General features: G+C 39.2%; 1 protein-coding gene across 2 annotated transcripts in view; it reads left to right on the top strand.

Moving 5' to 3' along the window:
* CEP97 (centrosomal protein 97kDa) overlaps positions 1-16661 on the top strand; it is a 38019-nt gene extending 21358 nt beyond the window's left edge. The window contains exons 7-11 of one of the 2 annotated variants that reach the window (XM_011955032.1): positions 4145-4309; positions 5821-5954; positions 6569-7178; positions 11491-11566; positions 13798-16661. In XM_011955032.1, coding sequence (XP_011810422.1) covers positions 4145-4309; positions 5821-5954; positions 6569-7178; positions 11491-11566; positions 13798-14502 — 1690 coding nt within the window. In that variant the 3' untranslated portion in view covers positions 14503-16661. Of the gene's footprint in view, positions 1-4144; positions 4310-5820; positions 5955-6391; positions 7179-11490; positions 11567-13797 lie in introns of both variants that reach the window. The other variant, XM_011955031.1, reaches the window with a different exon arrangement.
* Positions 16662-21608: the final 4947 nt, after the last annotated feature.

The raw sequence follows: 21608 nt of genomic DNA, 5'->3' as shown, positions 1-21608 counted from the left end.
ACCTCAGGTGATCCGCCCGCCTCGACCTCCCAAAGTGCTGGGATTATAGGCATGAGCCACCATGCCCGGCCGGAGTTTTCAGTTTTTAAAGTCTGCCCATCTTAGATGTTAAACCCCCAGGTTAAAGTTCTCCGTTTTGAAATGTATCCTAGATTCTTTGATAACGTCCTGTAGCTAGATCTTGATTTGAGTGTATGTGTCACCCAAAAGAGTAATTTGAGCAGTAACCAAACCTTGTGGTGCTTTGGCTGAGCCGTTTCTCAGAGTTAAGCACACCTGTGGAGAGACGAGCATCTTCGTGTGGCACCTCAGTGTTTGGAGTTCTTTCCGAATGTGTTTAGATCTGTTTTACTATTGACAGGACCTTGCACAAAGCTATAACTCTATTGCTTAGTTGGAGATCTTATGGGAGCAAAACCTTGGAGAAAGTTAATATTCCTTTTTAAAATTATTTAAGTTGAAATTCCTAGTGCTAGATATTTTTCTTCTTAATTTTTAGAGATGGGGTCTCGCATTGTTGTCTAGGCTGGAGTGCAGTGACAAGATCACAGCTTACTGCAGCCTCAACCTCCCAGGCTCAAACGATTCTTCTGCTTCAGCCTCCCGAGTAGCTGGGAATACAGATGCTGCCATCAAAAAAAATTAGCCTAATTTTTTAAACTTTTTTGTAGAGATGGGTTCTTGCTATGTTGCCCAGTCAGGTCTGGAACTCCTGGGCTCATTGGATCCTCCCGCCTCAGCCTCCCAAAGTGCAGGGATTACAGATACAAACCACTACACCTAGCCAATATCCTTTTTTAAAAGGGATATTTCAAATACATAGGAAGTTAGAATAACATAATGAACATCAGTGTACCCACCGTGCAGCTTCAACGATTGTCAATATTTTACCGGTCTTGTTTCATTCCACGTTTTTTGTTGGAGTATTTTTAAAGCAAATATCAGATATCCTTTTATTCAGTACTCCTTTTTTTTTTTTTGGAGACAGAGTTTTGCTCTTGTTGCCCAGGCTGGAGTGCAGTGGTGCTATCTCGGCTCACTGCAACCTCTGCCTCCTTGCTTCAAGCAATTTTCCTGCCTCTGCCTCCCTAGTAGCTGGGATTACATTTTTTTTTTTAAAGAGACAGAGCAGGTTGTTTTAAGTTCCCTTTCTTAATAGTTGTTATTTCTTATTTTAAGTAAACAGTTCCTTCACTTTCAAGAGTGGAATCATAATCCAATGACTTGAAATTAGTATATTAGAGGCCAGGCATGGTGGCTTATGCCTGTAATCTTAGTGCCTGGGAAGGTCAGTGCAGGAGGATCACTTGAAGTCAGCAGTTCAAGACCAGACTGGGCAACATAGTGAGGTCCCATCTCTAAAAATAAAAAATGAAAAAATTAGCTGGGTGTGGTGGTGCATACCTGTAGTTTCAGCTACTTGGGAGGCTGAGGTGGGAGGATTGAGTGAGCCCAACAGTTTGAGGCTGCAGTGGACCATGATAGTGCCATTGCATTCCAGCCTGGGTGGCAGAGAGACCTTGTCTCAAAAAAAAAAAAAAGATTAATATATTAGAGCTGAATGAGTCTTAATTTTGTTTTTTGTTTTTTAATGGAAAATGGTATTTTAATTGACAGGGAGGTTTTTTTTTTATTTTGTTTTTTTTCCTAGGATTTAATATAATTTGTGTAGGGATATCTTTATTGATGAATTCATGTGAAGCAAAGTGGGAAAACATCTTATAGTAGTTGACGATCTACAGTTTGTGTTTTTTTTTCCACAAAAACTTAAACTGGAATATTCAAGCTTGAGCCCTTTCCTCTAGTCTCTTAGTTTCGCTTTTCTGTCTTCCCACGGTACAGATCATCTATAATTTAGAAATATTGCTTGCTGGGAAATACTAAAGTTGGTGATTGTCTTCTACTCTGGACCTATTTGTGTACAACCTTTCAACAAGCCATTTGTTTGGCAGGAGAATGTATGGAAACTTAGAGCGGATTTCACAAAGATTCTAAATGATTTTGATTTAGTCCACAGGGATGTTTCCATAGAAGGAATGCTTCTTTTTTTTTTTTTTTTTCTGAGATGGAGTCTCTCTCTGTCACCCAGGCTGGAGTGCAGTGGTGCGATCTCGGCTCACTGCAAGCTCCGCCTCCCGGGTTCACGCCATTCTCCTGCCTCAGCCTCCTGAGTAACTGGGACTACAGGTGCCCGCAACCACACCCAGCTAATTTTGTATTTTTAGTAGAGACGGGGTTTCACCGTGTTAGGTAGGATGGTCTCAATCTCTTGACCTTGTGATCCATCCACCTCGGCCTCCCGAAGTGCTGGGATTATAGGTGTGAGCTACCACGCCTGACCCATGGAAGGAATACTTATAATTATTTTTATTAAATAAACTCCACTTCCCTCCCCTCCCCTCCCCTCTCCTCCCCTTCCCTGCCCTGCCCTGCCTTCTCCTTTCAGAAACAGAGTCTTGCTTTGTTGTCCAGGCTGCCTTTAAACTCCTGGGCTCAAGCAGTCCTCCACTGGCCCTACAAAGTGCTGGGATTACAAGCGTAAGCCACCACACCCGGCCCTTGCTTCATCTTATACCTTCACTCACTCTCCCTTCTATACTATTTTGAAGCCAATCTCAGATTAGATATCATTTCACCTGTTAGTATTTCAGTATATGTCTCTAAAAGAGAAGAACTCTTAAAGAAACAACCACAATGCTATTATCACATCAAAAAAAATTTAACAAAGTGCCCTAATATCAGATATTCAGTGCTTACATTTTCAATCCTTATAAATGAATTTTGTAGTTTAGAAACAGAATTCAAATAAGGCCTTATGTCGCAATTGGTTGATATATTTCTTAAGTTTCTTTCTTACTCTGTTTAGCATCTTAAAGCAGCAATATATTATTATGGCATGCTCTGTAGGTTGGTTGTGCTGACTGAGTGGTTCTTACTTGGGGCCTCCTGGGCTTGCACTCAGATCACAGATGGGGCTAGAGTCATCTGAAGGCTTAACGTGGCTAGATGTCCAAGATGACTCTTGAATCTCTCAATCTATCTGTCTCTCTTCTCTTTTATTTTCCCTGCTTTCTTTTCTCTCGCTCTCCCTTGCTTTTCTTTTTTTCTTTTGTTTCTTTTTCTTTAGTTGAAGAAGTCAGAGTATTTGTCCTATAGACTTTCCCATTATCTGCTCAATTTACCAGCTATATCCCTGTGTCCTTTGACATGTTCCTCTCTCTTCTGTATTTTCTGTAAATTGGATATGGATGTTTGCTCAGATTCAGGTTTGATTTTTTTTTTTTTTGAAGGGAGGACTATAAGGTTGGTGCAAAAGTAACTGGAGTTTTTACTTAGTGGGTTCTGCTGGGAGGCATACAGGGTCTAGTTTTCTCTTGTGCTATTAGTAGCTATTAATGGTCAATGCCTAAATCTGCTAATTCATTAAGGGTTGCAAAATGGTGAAATTCTATCATTTTTTTTTTATTAGTTGGAATACTATGAAGTAACTATCTGGTTATGCATTGGCATAGTTGTATAGGAAAGATAGAATTAATAAGGAGTTGGTGGTTCACTAGTATCCTCTAACTGTGACCAGTTCACTTTTGTTTGTTTTTTGTCTTTTTGTTTTTTTTTTAGAGATGAGGGTCTTGCTATGTTGCCCAGGCTAGAGTGCAGTGACTGTTGACAGGTATGATTATAGAACACTATAGCCTCAGACACCTGACCTTAAGTGATCCTCCCACCCCAACCTCCTGAGTAGCTGGGATTACACATGCCACCATGCCCGACTAGTTGTTTTTTTCTTTTAACTGTCATTATGAACTAATGGATTTAAATGCAGTTCATCTATTTAGGCATTTCAGTGTGACAGAGTGAATGGAGAGAATACTCATTGCTTCCTTGAAAATGATTTAAAAATATTTGGCATCATTAGTCCAAGCTCAGTGGAAGTGCCCCTGAGCAAGAAAAAGGGTTTAAAACATTGTTAGAATGAGGAATATGAGTCAGAATGGTAGATTAAAAAAAAATCAAGTGAATTTTATTTATGAAAAACATCCAGTGGTGTTATAAAGGTAAGTTAAGAAGGAAAATCATTGTTGCCTGACAATGTGTATTGACAATTCTCATGCCATCTCCTCTTCTTTATGTTCCTCAATTCCAGCTTGAAAGCTGAATGGCTCTATAGTCAAGGCAAAGGGAGAGCATATCGGCCTGGCCAGCACATCCAGCTTGTCCAATATCTGGCTACAGTCTGCCCCCTCACTTCCACACTAGGTCTTCAAACTGCAGAGGATGCCAAACTAGAGAAGATTCTGAGCAAACAGAGGTGAACACGTTTATTTCTAACAACTGATGAATTCACAAGTTAAAATACCTCTGAGTCTTTGCTGTGGTGATAGTAAGCCTGAGGCAAGTGCTGTGGCCCACATTTCTGGACACTCAGTCCCCTTGTCACTGCAGCAATTTCTTCAGGGAAGCTGAATCGTGCACTGCAAACAGCCAAACAATCTGGCATGGAGGAATACAGGGTTTTTATGTTTGTTTTTTGTTTTAAAGACAGGGTCTTGGTCTCTTGGTCTGTGAGTAAAGCAGCGCAATGATAGGTCACTGCAGCTGCAACTACACGTACATGCAACCGTGCTTGGCTAATTTTTTGTAGAGATGAGGTCTCACTTTGTTTCTCAGGCTGATTTTAAACTCTTGGCTTCAAGCAGTTCTCCTGCTTCAGCTTCGTAAAGTGCTAGGATTACAGGTATGAGCTACTATACCAGGAAACGGGATGGATGGAATTTTTCAAAAATATATTTGTTCCTTTTTTTTTTTTTTTCTTAAGACATAGTGTCGCTCTGTTGCCCCGGCTGAAGTGCTGTGGTGTGATCTTGGCTCACTGCAACCTCCACCTCCCGGTTCAAATGATTCTTGTGTCTCAGCCTTCTGAATAGCTGGGATTACAGGCATGTGCCACCACATCTAGCTAATTTTTTATTTTTAGTAGAGATGAGTTTTCGCCATGTTAGCCAGGCTGGTCTTGAACTCCTAGTCTCACGTGATCTGCCCACCTTGGCCTCCCAAAGTGCTGGGATTACAGTCATGAGCTACTGTGTCTGCCCTCGGCCCACCCCTGCCCCCCCGCTTTTTTTTTTTTTTGAGGCAGGGGCTCACTTTGTCACCCAGGTTGGAGTGCAGTGGTGGTCTCAGCTCCCTGCAACCTCAGTCTCAGCTCCCTGCATCTTCAGTCTCCTGGGCTCAAATGAGCCTCCCTCTTCAGACCCCCAAGTAGCTGGGACTACAGGCATGAACCACCATGCCCTGGCTCATTTTTTATATTTCTTGTAGAGATAGGGTTTCATCATGTTGGCCAGGCTGATCTTGAACTCCTGAGCTCCAGTGATTCACCTGCCTTGGCCTCCCAAAGTGCTGGGATTACAGGTGCACGCTACCATGCCCGACCTATTTGTTCCTTAATGTAGGTGTTTCTTGTAGGTTTTTGGATACTTAAGAGGTGTATCTGCCTTCAAAGCGTACAGTGAAAAAAAGAGAAAAAGTATTGCCAGAAGCATGTAATATTTACTTTCTTTATCAGAGATCCTGCCTTTAAATGTTTTTGTATGTGTATATGTGTGCATAGGAAGGTGTCTGTCTTTGCAATTACAAAATAAGTTTGTTAACCTTCTCTATGCAGTGCTTTCAAATGAGAATTTATAATTTGGCGGTAATTAAAAGTACCTACTTTGAGAACTTGTAAACTTCTACCTTTTTGACATTATTACCTAGGAAGCAGAAAATCTTTTTTTTTTTGGTTTGTGTTAAATCAGACCAGATGTTATTGATTTTTAGGTTTCACCAGAGGCAGTTGATGAACCAAAGCCAAAATGAAGAATTGTCTCCTCTTGTTCCTGTTGAAACAAGGGCATCTCTTATTCCTGAGCATTCAAGCCCTGTTCCAGATTGCCAGATATCCCAGGAAAGTGGTAAGAAATTAATTTATCTCTGATCCCTTTTCTACAAGTTGTTTAATTTTCCTGGCATCATAAAGCAGAAAAAGGTGCATATTTTCATAATTTTTTGTTAGTTTGCTAACTTCAGTAATCATTTAGATCTTATACATATCTATGTATATACACACCTATATGTGTATGTATATTATAACTCCTATATTTCTAATTTTAAGAAACATTTCAAGGACTGCTACCTTTTGTATAGACCTGATGCTTTGATGAATATTTTAATTATCACAAGAATTCATTTTCTTAAAAATGTTTGGTTTGATGTTTTAGGCATATTGCAAGAAATCACTGAGGGGATTTTTTCGCATTTTACTCTATTTCAAGGAATAGATTTCATTAAAGGGACATAACTAAAATGTAAATATTTAGTGGTTTAAATGATACTCTGTTGATTCTTCTAGAACCCGTCATTCAAGTCAATTCTTGGGTTGGGATAAGCAGTAATGATGATCAGTTATTTGCGGTTAAGAATAATTTTCCAGCCTCTGTACATACTACAAGATATTCTCGAAATGATCTGCACCTGGAAGACATACAGACAGATGAGGACAAGTTAAACTGTAGTCTTCTCTCTTCAGAGTCTACTTTTATGCCAGTTGCATCAGGACTGTCGCCACTATCACCTACAGTTGAGCTGAGACTGCAGGGCATTAACTTGGGCCTAGAAGATGATGGTGTTGCAGATGAATCTGTGAAAGGGTTGGAAAGCCAGGTGTTGGATAAGGAAGAGGAAAAACCTTTGTGGGCTGCAAATGAGAATTCTGTTCAAATGAGAAGTGAAATCAATACAGAGGTAAATGAGAAAGCTGGACTATTACCTAGTCCTGAGCCAACAATAATCAGCGCTATCTTGAAGGATGATAACCACAGTCTTACATTTTTTCCTGAGTCAGCTGGACAGAAACAACCAGACATAAAGAAACCAGAAAATACACAACCAGAAAATAAAGAAACCATGTCTCAAGCAACTTCAGAGAAACTTCCCATGATTTTAACCCAGAGATCTGTTGTTTTGGGACAAGACAGAGTTGCCCTTCAGAAATTAAATGATGCAGCCACCAAGCTTCAGGCCTGTTGGCGGGGATTTTATGCCAGGAACTACAACCCTCAAGCCAAAGATGTGCGTTACGAAATCCGGCTACGCAGAATGCAAGAGCACATTGTCTGCTTAACTGATGAAATCAGGAGGTGGGTCAGAAGTCCTTTTGATGCACTGTTTTGTTGGTTTGAGGGTGTTAGAGTCTTACAGTTGATTCAGAACACTGTGCGTCTGTGATTATAACACTTTTCATACCATGTAGCCACTGTTGGTTTGGTTGTCTCCTACAGTGTACTGAAAGCATCTGGAGAGCAGAGACCATCTGTCCTGTCTGCTGCATCTCCATCCCCAGCAAAGAACTTGATACATAGATGCAGTATAGTGATAAATGTTCAATGAACGTGAGCTTTATAGGGATCTGTAATTCTAACCATAGAAAGATATAGAAAACATTGAAAAACTAAGTATAAAAATGAGAAGATGATGAAGTCTACACGGAATTGGGTACATGACATAAGAATTAATAGCAGGGATTCAGAAGGAGCTAAAATTCTATAGGACTACAATAGGATTATTCCTTAATCCCATGGCTCATATGTTTTACTGACTGCTAACCCAGGAAAGTTAGGATTTCATTAATATTGCAACTAGTAATACTTATTGGTATTATCAGGTAGAAGAGGGAAGAGGCAGCAAAGGATACTGAGAAAGGGCAGCCGGAGTGGTAGGAAAACTAGGAGAGTTCCACCTTCAACAGGAGAAACTGTTTCAGGAGAGATTGGAGGTGCCATAGAGAGGACACAGGCATTAGACTTGGCAGTTGGAGACTGTTGGTGACTGTGTTGGTGATTCTCCAGACTATCCTCAGGTTGGGTGATTTGCTAAAAGGACTCACAGAACTTGGGAAAATATTATTCTGTTTGTCATTATGGTTCGTTACAGCAAAAGGATACAGATCAGAATCAGTAAAGAAAAAAGGTGCCTAGGGCAGTGTCCAGGAGAGATGAGGTGCAAGCTTCCAGTTGTTCTCTCCCAGTGTTGTACAGACAGGGCTTAATTCTCTCAGCAATGGTGTATGATAACACATATGAAGTATTGCCAACTGGCAAAAGTTACCTCATCTTTGGTGTCCAGGGTTTTTATTGTGGGCCAGTCACATAGGTATAGAGTACCCATGTAACTGCTCTTAACTATTTAGACCTCAGGCCACATAGAGGTCACACTGATACTCCATGGCTCAGGACCCCAGGTGAACACAACAGATGTTGACTAGAAATCATTGATTGCCTAAACTACCTAATGTGGACCAAGACCCCAGGTGTATAAAGATACTCTATTTCAGTCAGGATATTCCAAGGGCTTGGAGATTATCTCCCAGGAGTCAGTCAAGGACCAGTCATCTTATCTTTGCAATGTACAGTGTTTGAACATCCCAGTCCTGCTGAGTTAACTCTACTGCACAATGACCTTCCCAAGAGCAGCTTCAGTGGTGTAGGGGGATGAAGGCCATTTTGGAATGGATTGAATAGTGAATAAGAAGTAAAGAGTTTGAAGGATGAGTGTAGCCAATTCTCAGAAAGAGTTGAGGAAAACATGAAAAAAGAGAGTTAAGTGGTATCTGGAGGAGAAATCTAGACTAAAGGAACATTCTCTTTTGGAGATGAGAGATACAGAGTGTGTTCATGTGTTGATGGAATGAATAAATAAGGAGGGAAAAACTGATGGTGCAGAAAAAAAAAAAAGAGGAAGAGCAGGATTGCAGTTCTTTTTTTCTTTTGAGAGGGAGTCTGCTCTGTTGCCCAGGCTGGAGTGCAGTGGCGCCATTTCGGCTCGCTGCAAGTGCCGCCTCCCAGGTTCAGGCCATTCTCCTGCCTCAGCCTTCAGAGTAGCTGGGACTACAGACGCCTGCCACCACGCCCAGCTAATTTTTTGTATTTTTAGTAGAGATGGGGTTTCACCGTGTTAGCCAGGGTGGTTTTGATCTCCTGACCTTGTGATCCGCCCGCCTCGGCCTCCCAAACTGCTGGGATTACAGGCATGAGCCACTGCACCTGGCCAGGATTGCAGTTCTTAAGAAGGTAAGAGAGGAAGAAATGCAGTGTTGAAGTAGAGGAAGTGGCCTCAGATGGGAGCAGGAGCAGGTAAGGTGGTAGGTTTGATGGTGGGAGATGGGAAAAAGTCCTGTCTGATGCTGCTGCTTTTTCAATAATGTATAAGATGTGGTCGGCGCCTGAAAATGAGGAGGGGGTGAAGGAGGTGTAAGGAAAGAAGTATGAGGTGTGAGGTAGTCATCTTAAGGATGACCTTATGAGGAAAATGGAGGAGGGTTGCTGGACGATGTGAGAAAATACTCAAAAGTGTAAAATAATAGGTCAGGTTGTATGATTTTCATTGGCAGTTCTTAGCTGTTCTGTTCTGATTCAGGCGTGGTTAATTTGGTTCAGCCAGGAATGATTTTTTTCCTAGGTGATATTGTAGAGAGAGCGGGGGAAGGGCAAGAGAGCTGAAGATATTTGAGAGGGAGTAATAATGGTAGGTCTTAGATTTTATATTTTTTTGAGACAGGGTCTTGCCCTGTCGCTGAGGCTGGAGTGTAGAGGCATGATCATAGCTCACTATAACCTTGAACTCCTGGGTTCAAGGGATTCTCCCACTTCAGGCTCCCAAGTAGCTGGGACTATAGGCGTGCACCACCATGCCCAGCTAATTAAAAATATTTTTTTTTTTTAAAGAAATGAAGTCTGTGTTGCCCAGGCTGGTCTTGAACTCCCGGCCTCAAGGAATCCTCCTGCCTCAGCCTCCTAAAGTTCTGGGATTACAGGTGTGAGTCACCTTGCTGGCTGGAATTTTATTTTTATTAAAAATATTTTTTTTTTAGATGGAGTCTTGCTCTTGTCACCTAGGCTGGAGTGCAGTGGCGCGATATCGGCTCATTGCAACCTCTGCCTCCCGGGTTCAAGTAATCCTCCTGCCTCAGCCTCCCGAGTAGCTGGGATTACAGGAACCCACCACATGCCCAGCTAATTTGTTTTTTTTCATTTTTAGTGCAGACAGGGTTTCACTATGTAGGCCAGGCTGGTCTCAAATTCCTGACCTCAGGTGATCTGCGTGCCTTGGCCTCCCAAAGTACTGGGATTACAGGCGTGAGCCACTGTGCCCAGCCTGGCTGGAATTTTAAATGAAGTAAAAGGGAACTGAAGGCAGGAGGGAAGGATCATTGGACTGGAGGTCTGGATTGTTGCAGTAGGGTACAATAGCAAGTGAACTGGGAGGATAGGAAGTAGTGGTTGGTGTTGGGTGCTTAGAACCATTTCTGAAAGTGGTGTAGTCAAAATGATTTGGTCTAGGGTCACCTATGAGAATGGGTGACTGACATGGGGTGGATTATTGTTAGAGCATCCATGTGAATGTTGAGTTCTCCAAAAATTATGACAGGTATGGGGCAAAGAGAAAGCCTGGTGCTGAGACTTCAGTGAACAGGAGCAGATGGTGGGAGGTCAGTACTTGACAAAGAATTTTGGGAAATGTAGCAGGATGGCAGGAGTTAAAGGAGGGAGATGAAGAATCATTTGAAAACAACAGTGAGAAGCAATCTTTCAACCCTGATGTGTGAGAGGGAAAAATAGCTTCTACTTCAGAGGGCTATAGTGCTCTCAGAAGTGGGTCTGCTTTGGACAAGGAAAAGTTCAGAGAGAGATGGAGTATATAAGGGATTTTGCTGATTATAATTCAGGAGTTCTAGATGGCACAGGAGAAAGGCTTGGGGGGCTAGAGAAAGTGGAGAATTGCGTCAGAGGTGTGGAACAAAATGGTGTTGACAGTTTGGGTGATAATGGATCACTAAAGAGGAGCCTTAGGTTTGTGATAGGCCTAAGTATGGAGACAACAGCAGTGAGCCCAGAGCTAAGACTTTAATGAATGAGTAATAATGGATGGGAGGTCTTTTAGCAGGGAGTAGGTCAGAGACCTGGGCAAACAGAATAGTGAAGTTTGATGGGATTAGTCTTTAGGAGAGGGTGTTTCAAGCTGCGATCATGAATACTTAAGTGTGACCCTTAATTGTTTTGGAGGCTTTGGATAGCCACTCCTTTTTTGCACTTTCTGTTGCTTCGGTTTGTTTGGCTGAGAAACTGAAGCCAGACAAAGAGCCATTTAACATTTTATTACTGGAAATAGTTTGTAGAACTAATAACTGTATTTCAGTCATATCTCATTTGGCTTCTACTTTGAGCCACAGTTCAAAATTAAGGTTTATGATGTCACTTATAAAACTGTTCCATTTTGATTCTGAGTTTAAAGAAATAAAAATAAAATAAAGTTTTAATTTAGATATTCTGAAAGTGGGAAAGACAACTATTAGATTATTAATCTCTTTGCAATGCATGTGTTTATTAGTTGTAACAGGAAGTATGAGTCGAAGCACCCTTCCTTATGTCAATAATGTGTTTTGAATTATTGTAGATTACGAAAAGAAAGAGATGAAGAACGTATTAAAAAATTTGTACAAGAAGAAGCTTTCAGATTCCTTTGGAACCAGGTAAACTCCCTCCTTCTGACTTACCTCGTATGTGATCAAATAAAAATTGTATATTCATTGAGATAATCGTAGAGTACTCAGGTGTATTAAGCACTCTTGTTCAAGGTTAAGGGTATGGCTTGTGTTCTTTGCCACTAACTCTGAACTAGGACAGTGAACTTTATTGCATTTTATTTAATCTGAAGAAAAATACTCTGACAATTTTGACAAGAAAAACAAAATAGTATAAAGCAGGAGGAAAGTGGCTTAATTGAAGGCTGTTAGAGCTTTCCAATAGATACAACATCCCCAATTTGAAGTTTCATGTAGCTGTTGATCTGTCTTTTGGGAATATTTGAATGAATGGTGATTAAGATGGTATATGGCTACAATATGCATGTCCTAAAAAGTATTCATAACTGTATAGGAGAGTATTTGAATCCTATAATAGCGTATTTTAGGGATAATTTAGGCAGTTGGTTTTACTAGCATTGTATCACATCAAATACTTCTTGATGATAATTTCTTGAAAATATTTTAATACAATTTTCATTTCTTCTCTTTTATAGAAATCGGGTCTTGCTATATTGCCCAGGCTGGTCTCAGACTTCTGGGCTCAAGCAATGTTCCTCCTCAGCCTCCTAAAGTGAGCCACATCACCTGGCCAAATTTGTTATAATAAGATTTAACCTATAAAATGAAAAAATAATTATTGATTTGTAAGGTTTTGTAGTTACCAACAATAGAGGAATGGTTAAATTATAGAGCAATAATATTGTGGAATACCATGGAACAGTTAAAAAGAATAAGGTAATAGTATTGACCGACATGGAAAGATCTCCAAAATAATACTGTTTAGTAAAAAAAACAGCACTAGCGCATTACAGCCTTGAACTCCCCAAGTGATCCTTCTGCTGCAGCCTCCCAAGCAGCTGGGACTACAGGCACAGACCAGTGTGCTCAGCTTCCCTGTGTATTTGAAAATACTACCTAGAAAAAAGTATGGAAGGATATGCATCAAGTTGCTGTCAGGAATTACCTTGGAGGGGGATCAAAGGAAAACTAAAAACTGTACATATTGCTTTCTTGTTTGCAGTATTTGCAGTAAAATTTTGGAATTTTTGTTATACTTTAGAAATGTAGAGGTCATATTATCAATAATTTGGTATATTTGTAGGTATTTTAGAAAGTTGCATTGTTAGATAATACTTAAAAACTCTAATCTCTACCTGGGTATCTAAAATGAGGCTTATTTTACAGGGATCTACTTATATCAAGGGCTCTAACCTGTCTTATTGAATAGATCTCATTATATCTTGAATACATTATTGACCCCTTAGTCAGCTAGACATATACTGTTGTGCTTCTGGCTGTTTTTCTAATAGAAGCAAGGGAATTGCTTTGGCCCATCCCCACTCCTGGTGAAGGCCTTTTGTTACCAGGGACATGTACCATTTGTGCAAGTCTGGTTTTAGGCTTGGGATGCTGTGGAAAAGATAAATGGAGTCAGCAGTTTCTAGCTCCAATTCTACCTTTTGCCAGCTTCATGACTGCTGGAGAAAAGAGCTCAAAGGAAAATTGTAAAATAGACAGGTGGGGTGCAGTGGCTTGTGCCCGTAATCCCAGCACTTGGGAGGCCAAGGCAGGAGGATTGCTTGAGCCCAGGAGTTCAAGACTATCCTGGGCAACAAAGTGAGACCCCATCTCTAGAAAAAAATTTTTTTAAATTAGCCAGATGAATGGACACAGTGGCTCACGCCTATAATCCCAGCACTTTGGGAGGCCAAGGTGGGCGGACCACCTGAGGTCAGGAGTTTGAGACCAGCCTGACCAACATGGGGAAACCCTGTCTCTACTAAAAATAGAAAATTAGCCACGTGTGGTGGTGGGCGCCTGTAATCCCAGCTACTTGGGAAGCTGAGGCAGGAGAATTGCTCGAACCTGAGAGGCGGAGGTTGCAGTGAGCCGATATTGCGCCATTGCACTCCAGCCTGGGTAACAAGAGCGAAAATCCATCTCAAAAAAAAAAAGGAAAACAAATAGCCAGATATGGTGGTGGGCACCTGGAGTCCTAGCTGCTTAGGAGGCAGAGGTGGGGTGGGAGGATCACTTGAGCCCAGGAAGTTGATGCTGCAGTGAGCTGTGATTGTGCCACTGCACTCCAGCCTGGGTGACAGAGCGAGACTCTGTCTCAAAAACAAACAAAAAGACACTTTTTATTTTATAATACAACTGTATTCTCTGGTTTATAGGTAAGGTCTCTACAGGTTTGGCAACAGACAGTGGACCAGCGTCTAAGTTCCTGGCATACTGATGTTCCTTCTATATCAAGTACTCTTGTGCCATCGAAACCTCCATTATTTACCCAAAGCCAGGAGTCCTCTTCTGATCAAAATGCTGATTGGTTCATTGCTTCTGATGTAGCTCCTCAAGATAAATCATTACCAGAATTTCCAGACTCTGGTTTTCATTCCTCTCTAACAGAACAAGTTCATTCTTTGCAGGATTCGTTGGATTTTGAGAAAAGTTCCACAGAAGGCAGTGAAAGCTCCATAATGGGGAATTCCATTGACACAGTGAGATATGGCAAAGAATCAGATTTAGGGGATGTTAGTGAGGAACATGGTGAGTGGAATAAGGAAAGCTCCAATAATGAGCAGGACAATAGTCTGCTTGAACAGTATTTAACTTCAGTTCAACAGCTGGAAGATGCTGATGAGAGGACCAGTTTTGATAGAGAGACAAGAGATAGTAAACTTCACATTGCTTGTTTCCCAGTACAGTTAGATACCTTGTCTGACAGTGCTTCTGTAGATGAGAGTCATGGCATATCTCCTCCTTTGCAAGGTGAAATTAGCCAGACACAAGAGAATTCTAAATTAAATGCAGAAGTTCAAGGGCAGCAGCCAGATTGTGATTCTGCATTTCAGCTATTGCATGTTGGTGTTACTGTGTAGCATGTTCTGGTCTTTTGGGAAGCAGATACCCACTTTTCTTAAAAAATACTTTCAGTTGCCTTTTTTTTTTTTGGAGGGGAGTACTCCTTACCCTAATTTTGTTACTATTTATGTAGAATTTGTATTCATGTCTCATATTTTTCAGATTCTAGATATTGAGCTGAGTTTTCATTTTGATTTTGTTAGCTTTTTACTTAGCTGTAAGGTACCAAACTATTTATATTGACAGCTATATGCACTTTATTTCTTAACTGAATTGCATCAACAATATTCCTGTTCCTTTCATGTACTCATTTACTTTCATAAATAAGCTAGCATATATTAAAGAAAATATAAAAAAAAACCTTAAATATATAAATAAGAGAATTTTGGCTCTTCTGTGTCTGAGAAAATTAATTATATAGTAAGGAACGAAATTTGATAAAGCAAATATAAATGAGAAATATGAGGATTGTGAACTATTGAAATTTGCCAGTCTCCCTGGTGTAAAATGTTTTTTTAAAGCCTTTTTCCCTCCTTTCAGAGTCAAGGAAAGCCTTTCTGTAAGTAAATAAAGAAAAGGTAGGATTATAAGATTTCTCAATGGGAATGATTAAATTGCCTCGTGGAAAACTTCAGTTAATATCATGCATCAGTTTTAACATATGAAGTAAAGTGTTCTATCCAGAATTAAAGTCAAGTTTACTTACGCAACACAAGAATATTTCACTTAGATATGAAGAAAGGAAACACTAGTCTCCATTCACTTGAAATACTGTCATGGCAAATATTTATCCTTTCGTTAAGTGCTTTTTCACCCAATAGATAAGCATTTATGTGCCAATATGTTGTCAGAAATTAATGTATGTTCATCTCCTCTGTTCCTGCTTATATTATGTATTTCAACAGAAGGTCTACAGCCATTCACTTCAATTTTGACCTCTGTCCCATAGAGAAGAACATTTAAAGTAATACTAATGGTCGAATATGTATGACTTTTTAGGAACTGCTTTTTGTCTAACCTGAAAAAGTGCCACATTTGGAAGACAATTTAATGATGGTGAAGAAATAATAAACCTCCCTTTACTTGTTAAAAGGGATATATATGTCTGCAACTTAAGGGAGAAATAAGATTGTGTTTGAGTATTGTAGGTAGATGCATTTGTAATTAAGGATAATATCGTTGAACAATATGTATTTGGTTTCCCTCAACGTACAGATATATAGCTATTTAAAACTATGGCAATATTTAAGTGTTCTCTAAATTTAGGTGCTAAATATCTATTAATTATTCTGTTGTAGTCGTTAGGTGCCCTTCTTTGAAGTTATATAAAATAAAAGCATCTGATCCTTCAAGGATAAAGTTGAGGATCACATGGTACGTGGCATTTGTTGTTGTTGTTTTTTAAAGAGATGGAGTCTGGCTCTGTTGGTGCAATGCCATGATCATAGTTCACTATAACCTCGAACTCCTGGCTCAAGTGATCCTCCCACTTCAGCCTCCTGAGTATCTGGGATTATAAGCAGGAGCCACTGTTCCCAGCTCATGGTATTTGTTGATAGTCATAACATTTTTCCTGTGTGGTAAGATGTATTTTTCTCAGTTTATAAATATGTAGCACTCAGGTTGAGATGACTTGGATTTTATTCTTAGAAATCCAGAATCCCTTGAAAAGGAAATATTTTCTGTTTCTTATAAATAAAACAATAATCTTACTTTCAAAAGGATTTTCCTTAGTGAAACGTGTAACATTGAATGCATGTTAAATAAAAATGGAATTTCTAACTTTTTTTCAATGGTGCGAATTATCTTTTCTGAATGATTTTGAATGTCTTTTAAAATATACCCTATTTTTCTATTTTACAGTTAAGTGCCTCACTTGCTGTCCATAGTCAGACAAAGAAAAACCAATCTGCACTGCACTAGTACCAAAATACTACTTTATACATTAGTTTTTCATAAAAGCTGCTGGAATGTCATGATTCAGTATTACCTAAATAGGTTTCTGCTAAAATCCTCTCCCTCCTTTTTTAAGTAATGGCGTAACGTAACTAAATTCATTTGATCATCAGCACTTGTTAGCAGGATTTCCTTTTTTACCTTTGCCTCATTTCTCTAGCCCATAAATAGTACTCAGCATACTTTCATTAACAATTTGGCAGAATATGATAATTATTAATATTCTGTTCTTCATCTGTGTTTTATTTAACTTTTACTAGTGTTTAGAAGTGCAAGAATATTAAATAGCCCCTTCCTTAACTGTAGATATTATCTTGAATGTAGATAAAATGAAAATATTGTAAATTAGAATGTAGGAAAACTGGCATAGACTTAATATATTTTAATGGGTTTACGTTATACTTTAAAAGTAATTTATATAATTAAGATATTTGGTTTTAACCCTATGGGCTATTCTTTGGTCTGGCTGAAGAGGGACTGGGTCTAGTAAGGTTTGGAAAGTTGAGCTTTGAACATGGTCTTTGTGTTTTTTTCCTAACAAGGAGAGGTTTAGTTCAGTTGTTAGTAGCAAATGAACTGAAAACCTATATGCTACTGTAGTCCAAACTTTTATTATGTCCTCTTAATCTTTACATTTAGTGAGTCAGTACGGAAATCTCTGCATATTTCTCATTCTCTTTGAAAGAGGGAAAAAAACTTCTAAGAGAGCTACAACTCTATCACTCATGACAGAGTTGCTTGTAGAAAATAACTAATTCCTTCAGAACCCTGAGTGAATTTTCTCCAAGAAATGTGACTTGATTAAAATGGTTTCAAAAGAGCAATAGTGGAAATTAAAGTTTTAGAAAAGAGACCAGGTGTGGTGGTTGACAACTGTAATCCCAGCGCTTTGGGAGGCCGAGGCCGAAGGATCACTTGAGACCAGGAGTTCAAGACCAGCCTGGACAACATAGCAAGACCCACCTCTCTACAAAAAAAAATTTTTTCTGAAAAGAGTAACTACATTTTAGAGTCCATTTATTTGATGACAGGCAGTATGACAGGTTGCTGAGGTATATAACATTTTCTAGAGAAATGCTGAGTTTGATGACATTTTATCTTCAGTTTTGTAGAACAGATGTTAAAATTTCACCTCTCCTGGTGTGCAGAAAGCTCTAATCATGATAGTTGATAATATGCAATTTAGTTTGATTTTAAAAGTTTAATTATAAAAGGCTTCACAATATGCATGTTTTAGGAAAATATTCATTTATTTAGTCATATAATTGTATATATGTAAATAACTTTATTCTGGAATAATGTGGGTGCCATCTTGAGCATGTGTTTTATTTGGATTATTTTTTGTATACAAACACCATAATACTGTATTTTCCTGTGATCTACTTAAGTCTAGTTCTACTTTTTACCAATAATTTCAAGAAAATACAAGCTTAAGATATTGTACTATCTCCCTTGGTATTTTTTTTTGTGCAAAGTCTTAGAATTGGATTTATAACATTGATAATAAAAATATAAAACATTTTTTCTCGAGAATTAAGACAGTAAAAAGAAAAAATAGAATGAATAAGATCATTTCCCCATCATAAAGGGAAGAAGAGACTTCATTGTTTTTTTTTTGTTGTTGTTTGTTTGTTTGTTTTTGAGGCAGTTTCACTCTTGTCACCCAGGCTGGTCTCAGCTTACTGCAACCTCCACTTCCTGGGTACAAGCGATTCTTCTGCCTGAGCTTCCTGCATAGCTGGGATTACAGGTGTGCAACCACAAGGCTCGGCTAATTGTTTTGTATTTTTAGTAGAGATGGGGTTTCACCATGTTGGCCAAGCTGGTCTTGAACTCCTGACGTCAAGTGATCCGCCAGCTTCAGCCTCCCAAAGTGCTGAGATGACAGGTGTGAGCCACTGTGCCTGGCCAAGGCTTCATTTTTTTGATGTATGTTTTTATTTTTTCCAAACACCAGCTCGAACCAGAGTATATTTTTATTTTGCCACATACCTTTAAAAGATATTTGTTGTGTCATAATGTTTTAAATGTTACATATATGATACCCTCATTCATGAAGTGAAGCAGAAAGGATCTGTAAGGAACATTCTAAACATTGTTAATGATATTGCTTTTACTGATCAAGCTTGTTGTGCCATATTAAAATTAAAGGTCAAATAAAGCAGTCCTCACAACCTTGGAAAGAAATAGATAATTGTCTTCTTAAAATGAGGTGTTTTTTATCTGTGGATGAATGGAAATCACATTGAATTTTAATTGTTATTTATTTTAGTGGATAGCAGGAATCACTCTGTAGTAGTTTTGTTCTTTTTCTTTTTCTTTTTTTTTTCTGAGACAGAGTCTTGCTCTGTCGCCAGTCTGGAGTGCAGTGGCGTGATCTCGGCTCACTGCAACCTCCACCTCCCGGTTCAAGTGATTCTCCTGCCTCATCCTCCCGAGTAGCTAAGACTGCAGGCACACGCCACCATGCCCAGCTAATTTTTATAATTTTAGTAGAGTTGGGGTTTCAGCATGTTGGCCAAGATGGTCTCAATCTCTTGACCTTGTGATCCACCCACCTTGGCCTCCCAAAGTGCTGGGATTACAGGCGTGAGCCACTGCACCTGGCCTTGTTCATCTTCTAATTAAATCTCTTTGAATGTTTTGTAATAATTTTAATGTTGACAACAAAAGTTTAAAAATAATTTGATTTTGGACTGTATTTAGATTTCTCTTTAATTTTGTTGTAGAAATAGTAAATGATTTAAAGTGGTTATGATCTGTTTTATGAAGACTTACTATTTTATATTGTACTTATTTAATTTGTATTTGAGTCTCTAATTTTAAATAAAACATTTATACATTTGAGTGCTTCATCTGTTTATTTTGATGATTAGTAGTAATGATTGTTATGCATTGTGCTTGTAATTAATGGATAAAGTTCAGAATAAATTGCAAATAGAACCCTACTAAGCAATGTCCAGAGGATTCTCATTATACAAGTGAATTTACAATAAAAAAGCTCTTGCCTTATGAAAATGGATATGAAGTGGAAGGAATGCTAATTTAGTTTTATTCAGTATAGATTTCATTACCTCTAGATACTCACTAGAATTCTCTAGACAGAGAACAGCAGACATCCTTCAACGAGCATAGATGACATTTTCCGGGGCTAGTGAAGATAGTGAGTGTTGGGGGCTAAGTTGAGTAGAAGCCCTCTCATTTGACACTATTGGAACCTGTAGTTGGTTGGTGAATAAAAAAATTACAGCAGGGAATCATAAAAGATTATATGATATATATGTATCTATACACCATAAACTGTAAAATATTTTTATTGAAATATAATTGGCATATTTAAAGTGGACATTTAAAGACATAATTATTTTTAATTTTTATTTCCTTTTTCAAATTCTTCAGGCATATTTAAAGTTGCATATTTAAAGTAGACAATTTGGCTGGGCTTGGTGGCTCATGCCTGTAATCCCAGCACTTTGGGAAGCTGAAGCAGGTGGATTACTTGAGGTCAAGAGTTCGAGACCAGCCTTGCCAACATGGTGAAACCTCATCTTCACTAAAAATACAGAAAAATCAGCCAGGCATTGGTGGTGGGTGCCTGTAATCCCAGCTACTTGGGAGTCTGAGGTGGGAGAATCGCTTGAACCCAGGAGGCGGAGGTTGCAGTGAACTAAGATTGCACCACTGCACTCCAGCCTGGGTGACAGAGACTCCATCTCAAAAAAATAAATAAATAAATAAAAATAAAGTGGACAGTTTGATAAATTTTTACACATTGTGCCCATAATACCATCACAACGATCAATATGGCAAACGTATCTATTATCTCCAAGAGATTCCTCATCCCCTTCATGACATGTCCTATTTTACCCGGTTCCTTTTACTCAGCATGATTATTTGAGATTCATCTGATTGCTTTCTGAGTAGTATTTCATTGTATGTATTTGCCAAAATTTGTTTATCCATTAATCTGCTGATGGACATTTGGGTTATTTGTACATTTTGATTATTCGAACTGAAGCTGGTGTGAGCATTTGTGACTTAAGTCGTTGTATGAACATGTGTTTTCATTTATCTTGGGTAAATACCTAAGAGTGGAATGATTGGATCTTACAGTAGGTATATGTCTTAACTTTTGAAGAAACTGCCAAACCAGTTTTGTTTTCCACAGTGGTTGTAGCATTTTGCATTCCCACTAGCAGTATAGGATGGTTCCAGTTTTTCTACATCCTCACTAACATTTGGTATGGTCAGTCTTTTTAATTTTGTCCATTCTAGTGGATACATGTAGTATTTCAGTGTGGCTTAATTTACATTTCCGTAATGACTAATGATGTGCAGCATCTTTTAATTTATTTGCTGTGTGTATATCTTTGGTTAAGTGTCCCTAAATTTGAAGTATTCAAAAAATTTACCCATTTTAAAAAAATGGGGGCCAGGCGCAGTGGGTCACACCTGTAATCCCAGCACTTTGGGAGGCTGAGGCAGGCGGATCACTTGAGGTCAGGAGTTTGAGATTACCTTGGCCAACGTGGTGAAACCCCGTCTCTACTAAAAATACAAAAATTAGCTGGGTGTGGTGGTGCGCACCTGTAATCCCAGCTACTCTAGAGGCAGAGACAGGAGAATCATCTGAACCTGCGAGGTGGAGGTTACAAGGAGCCGAGATCACAGCACTGTACTCCAGCCTGGGCAACAGAGTGAGACTCCATCTAAAAAAAAAAACAAAACAAAACTAAATATAAAAAAAGATAAATTGGGTTGTCTGTCTCCTTATTTTGAGTTGTAAGAAATATTTAGGCCGGGCACAGTGGCTCACGCTTATAATCCCAGCACTTTGGGAGGCCAAGGTGGTCAGATCACGAGGTCAGGAGATCAAGACCATCCTTGCTTAACACTGTGAAACCCCGTCTCTACTAAAAATACAAAAAATGAGCTAGGTGTGGTGTCATGTGCCTGTAGTCCCAGCTACTTGGGAGGCTGAGGCAGGAGAATTGCTTGAACCCAGAAGGTGGAGGTTGCAATGAGCCAAGATCACGCTATTGCATTCCAGCCTGGGCGACAGAGGACAGACTTGGTCTCATGAAAAAAAAAAAAAAAATTGGCTGGGCGCGGTGGCTCAAGCCTGTAATCCCAGCACTTTGGGAGGCTGAGACGGGCGGATCACGAG

The sequence above is a fragment of the Colobus angolensis genome, unplaced genomic scaffold (assembly GCF_000951035.1).
Source record: "Colobus angolensis palliatus isolate OR3802 unplaced genomic scaffold, Cang.pa_1.0 Scaffold393, whole genome shotgun sequence".
NCBI classification, from domain to species: domain Eukaryota; kingdom Metazoa; phylum Chordata; class Mammalia; order Primates; family Cercopithecidae; genus Colobus; species Colobus angolensis.
The sequence above is the reverse complement of the archived record's forward strand: the minus strand, read 5'-3'. Positions and strand labels throughout refer to the sequence as shown.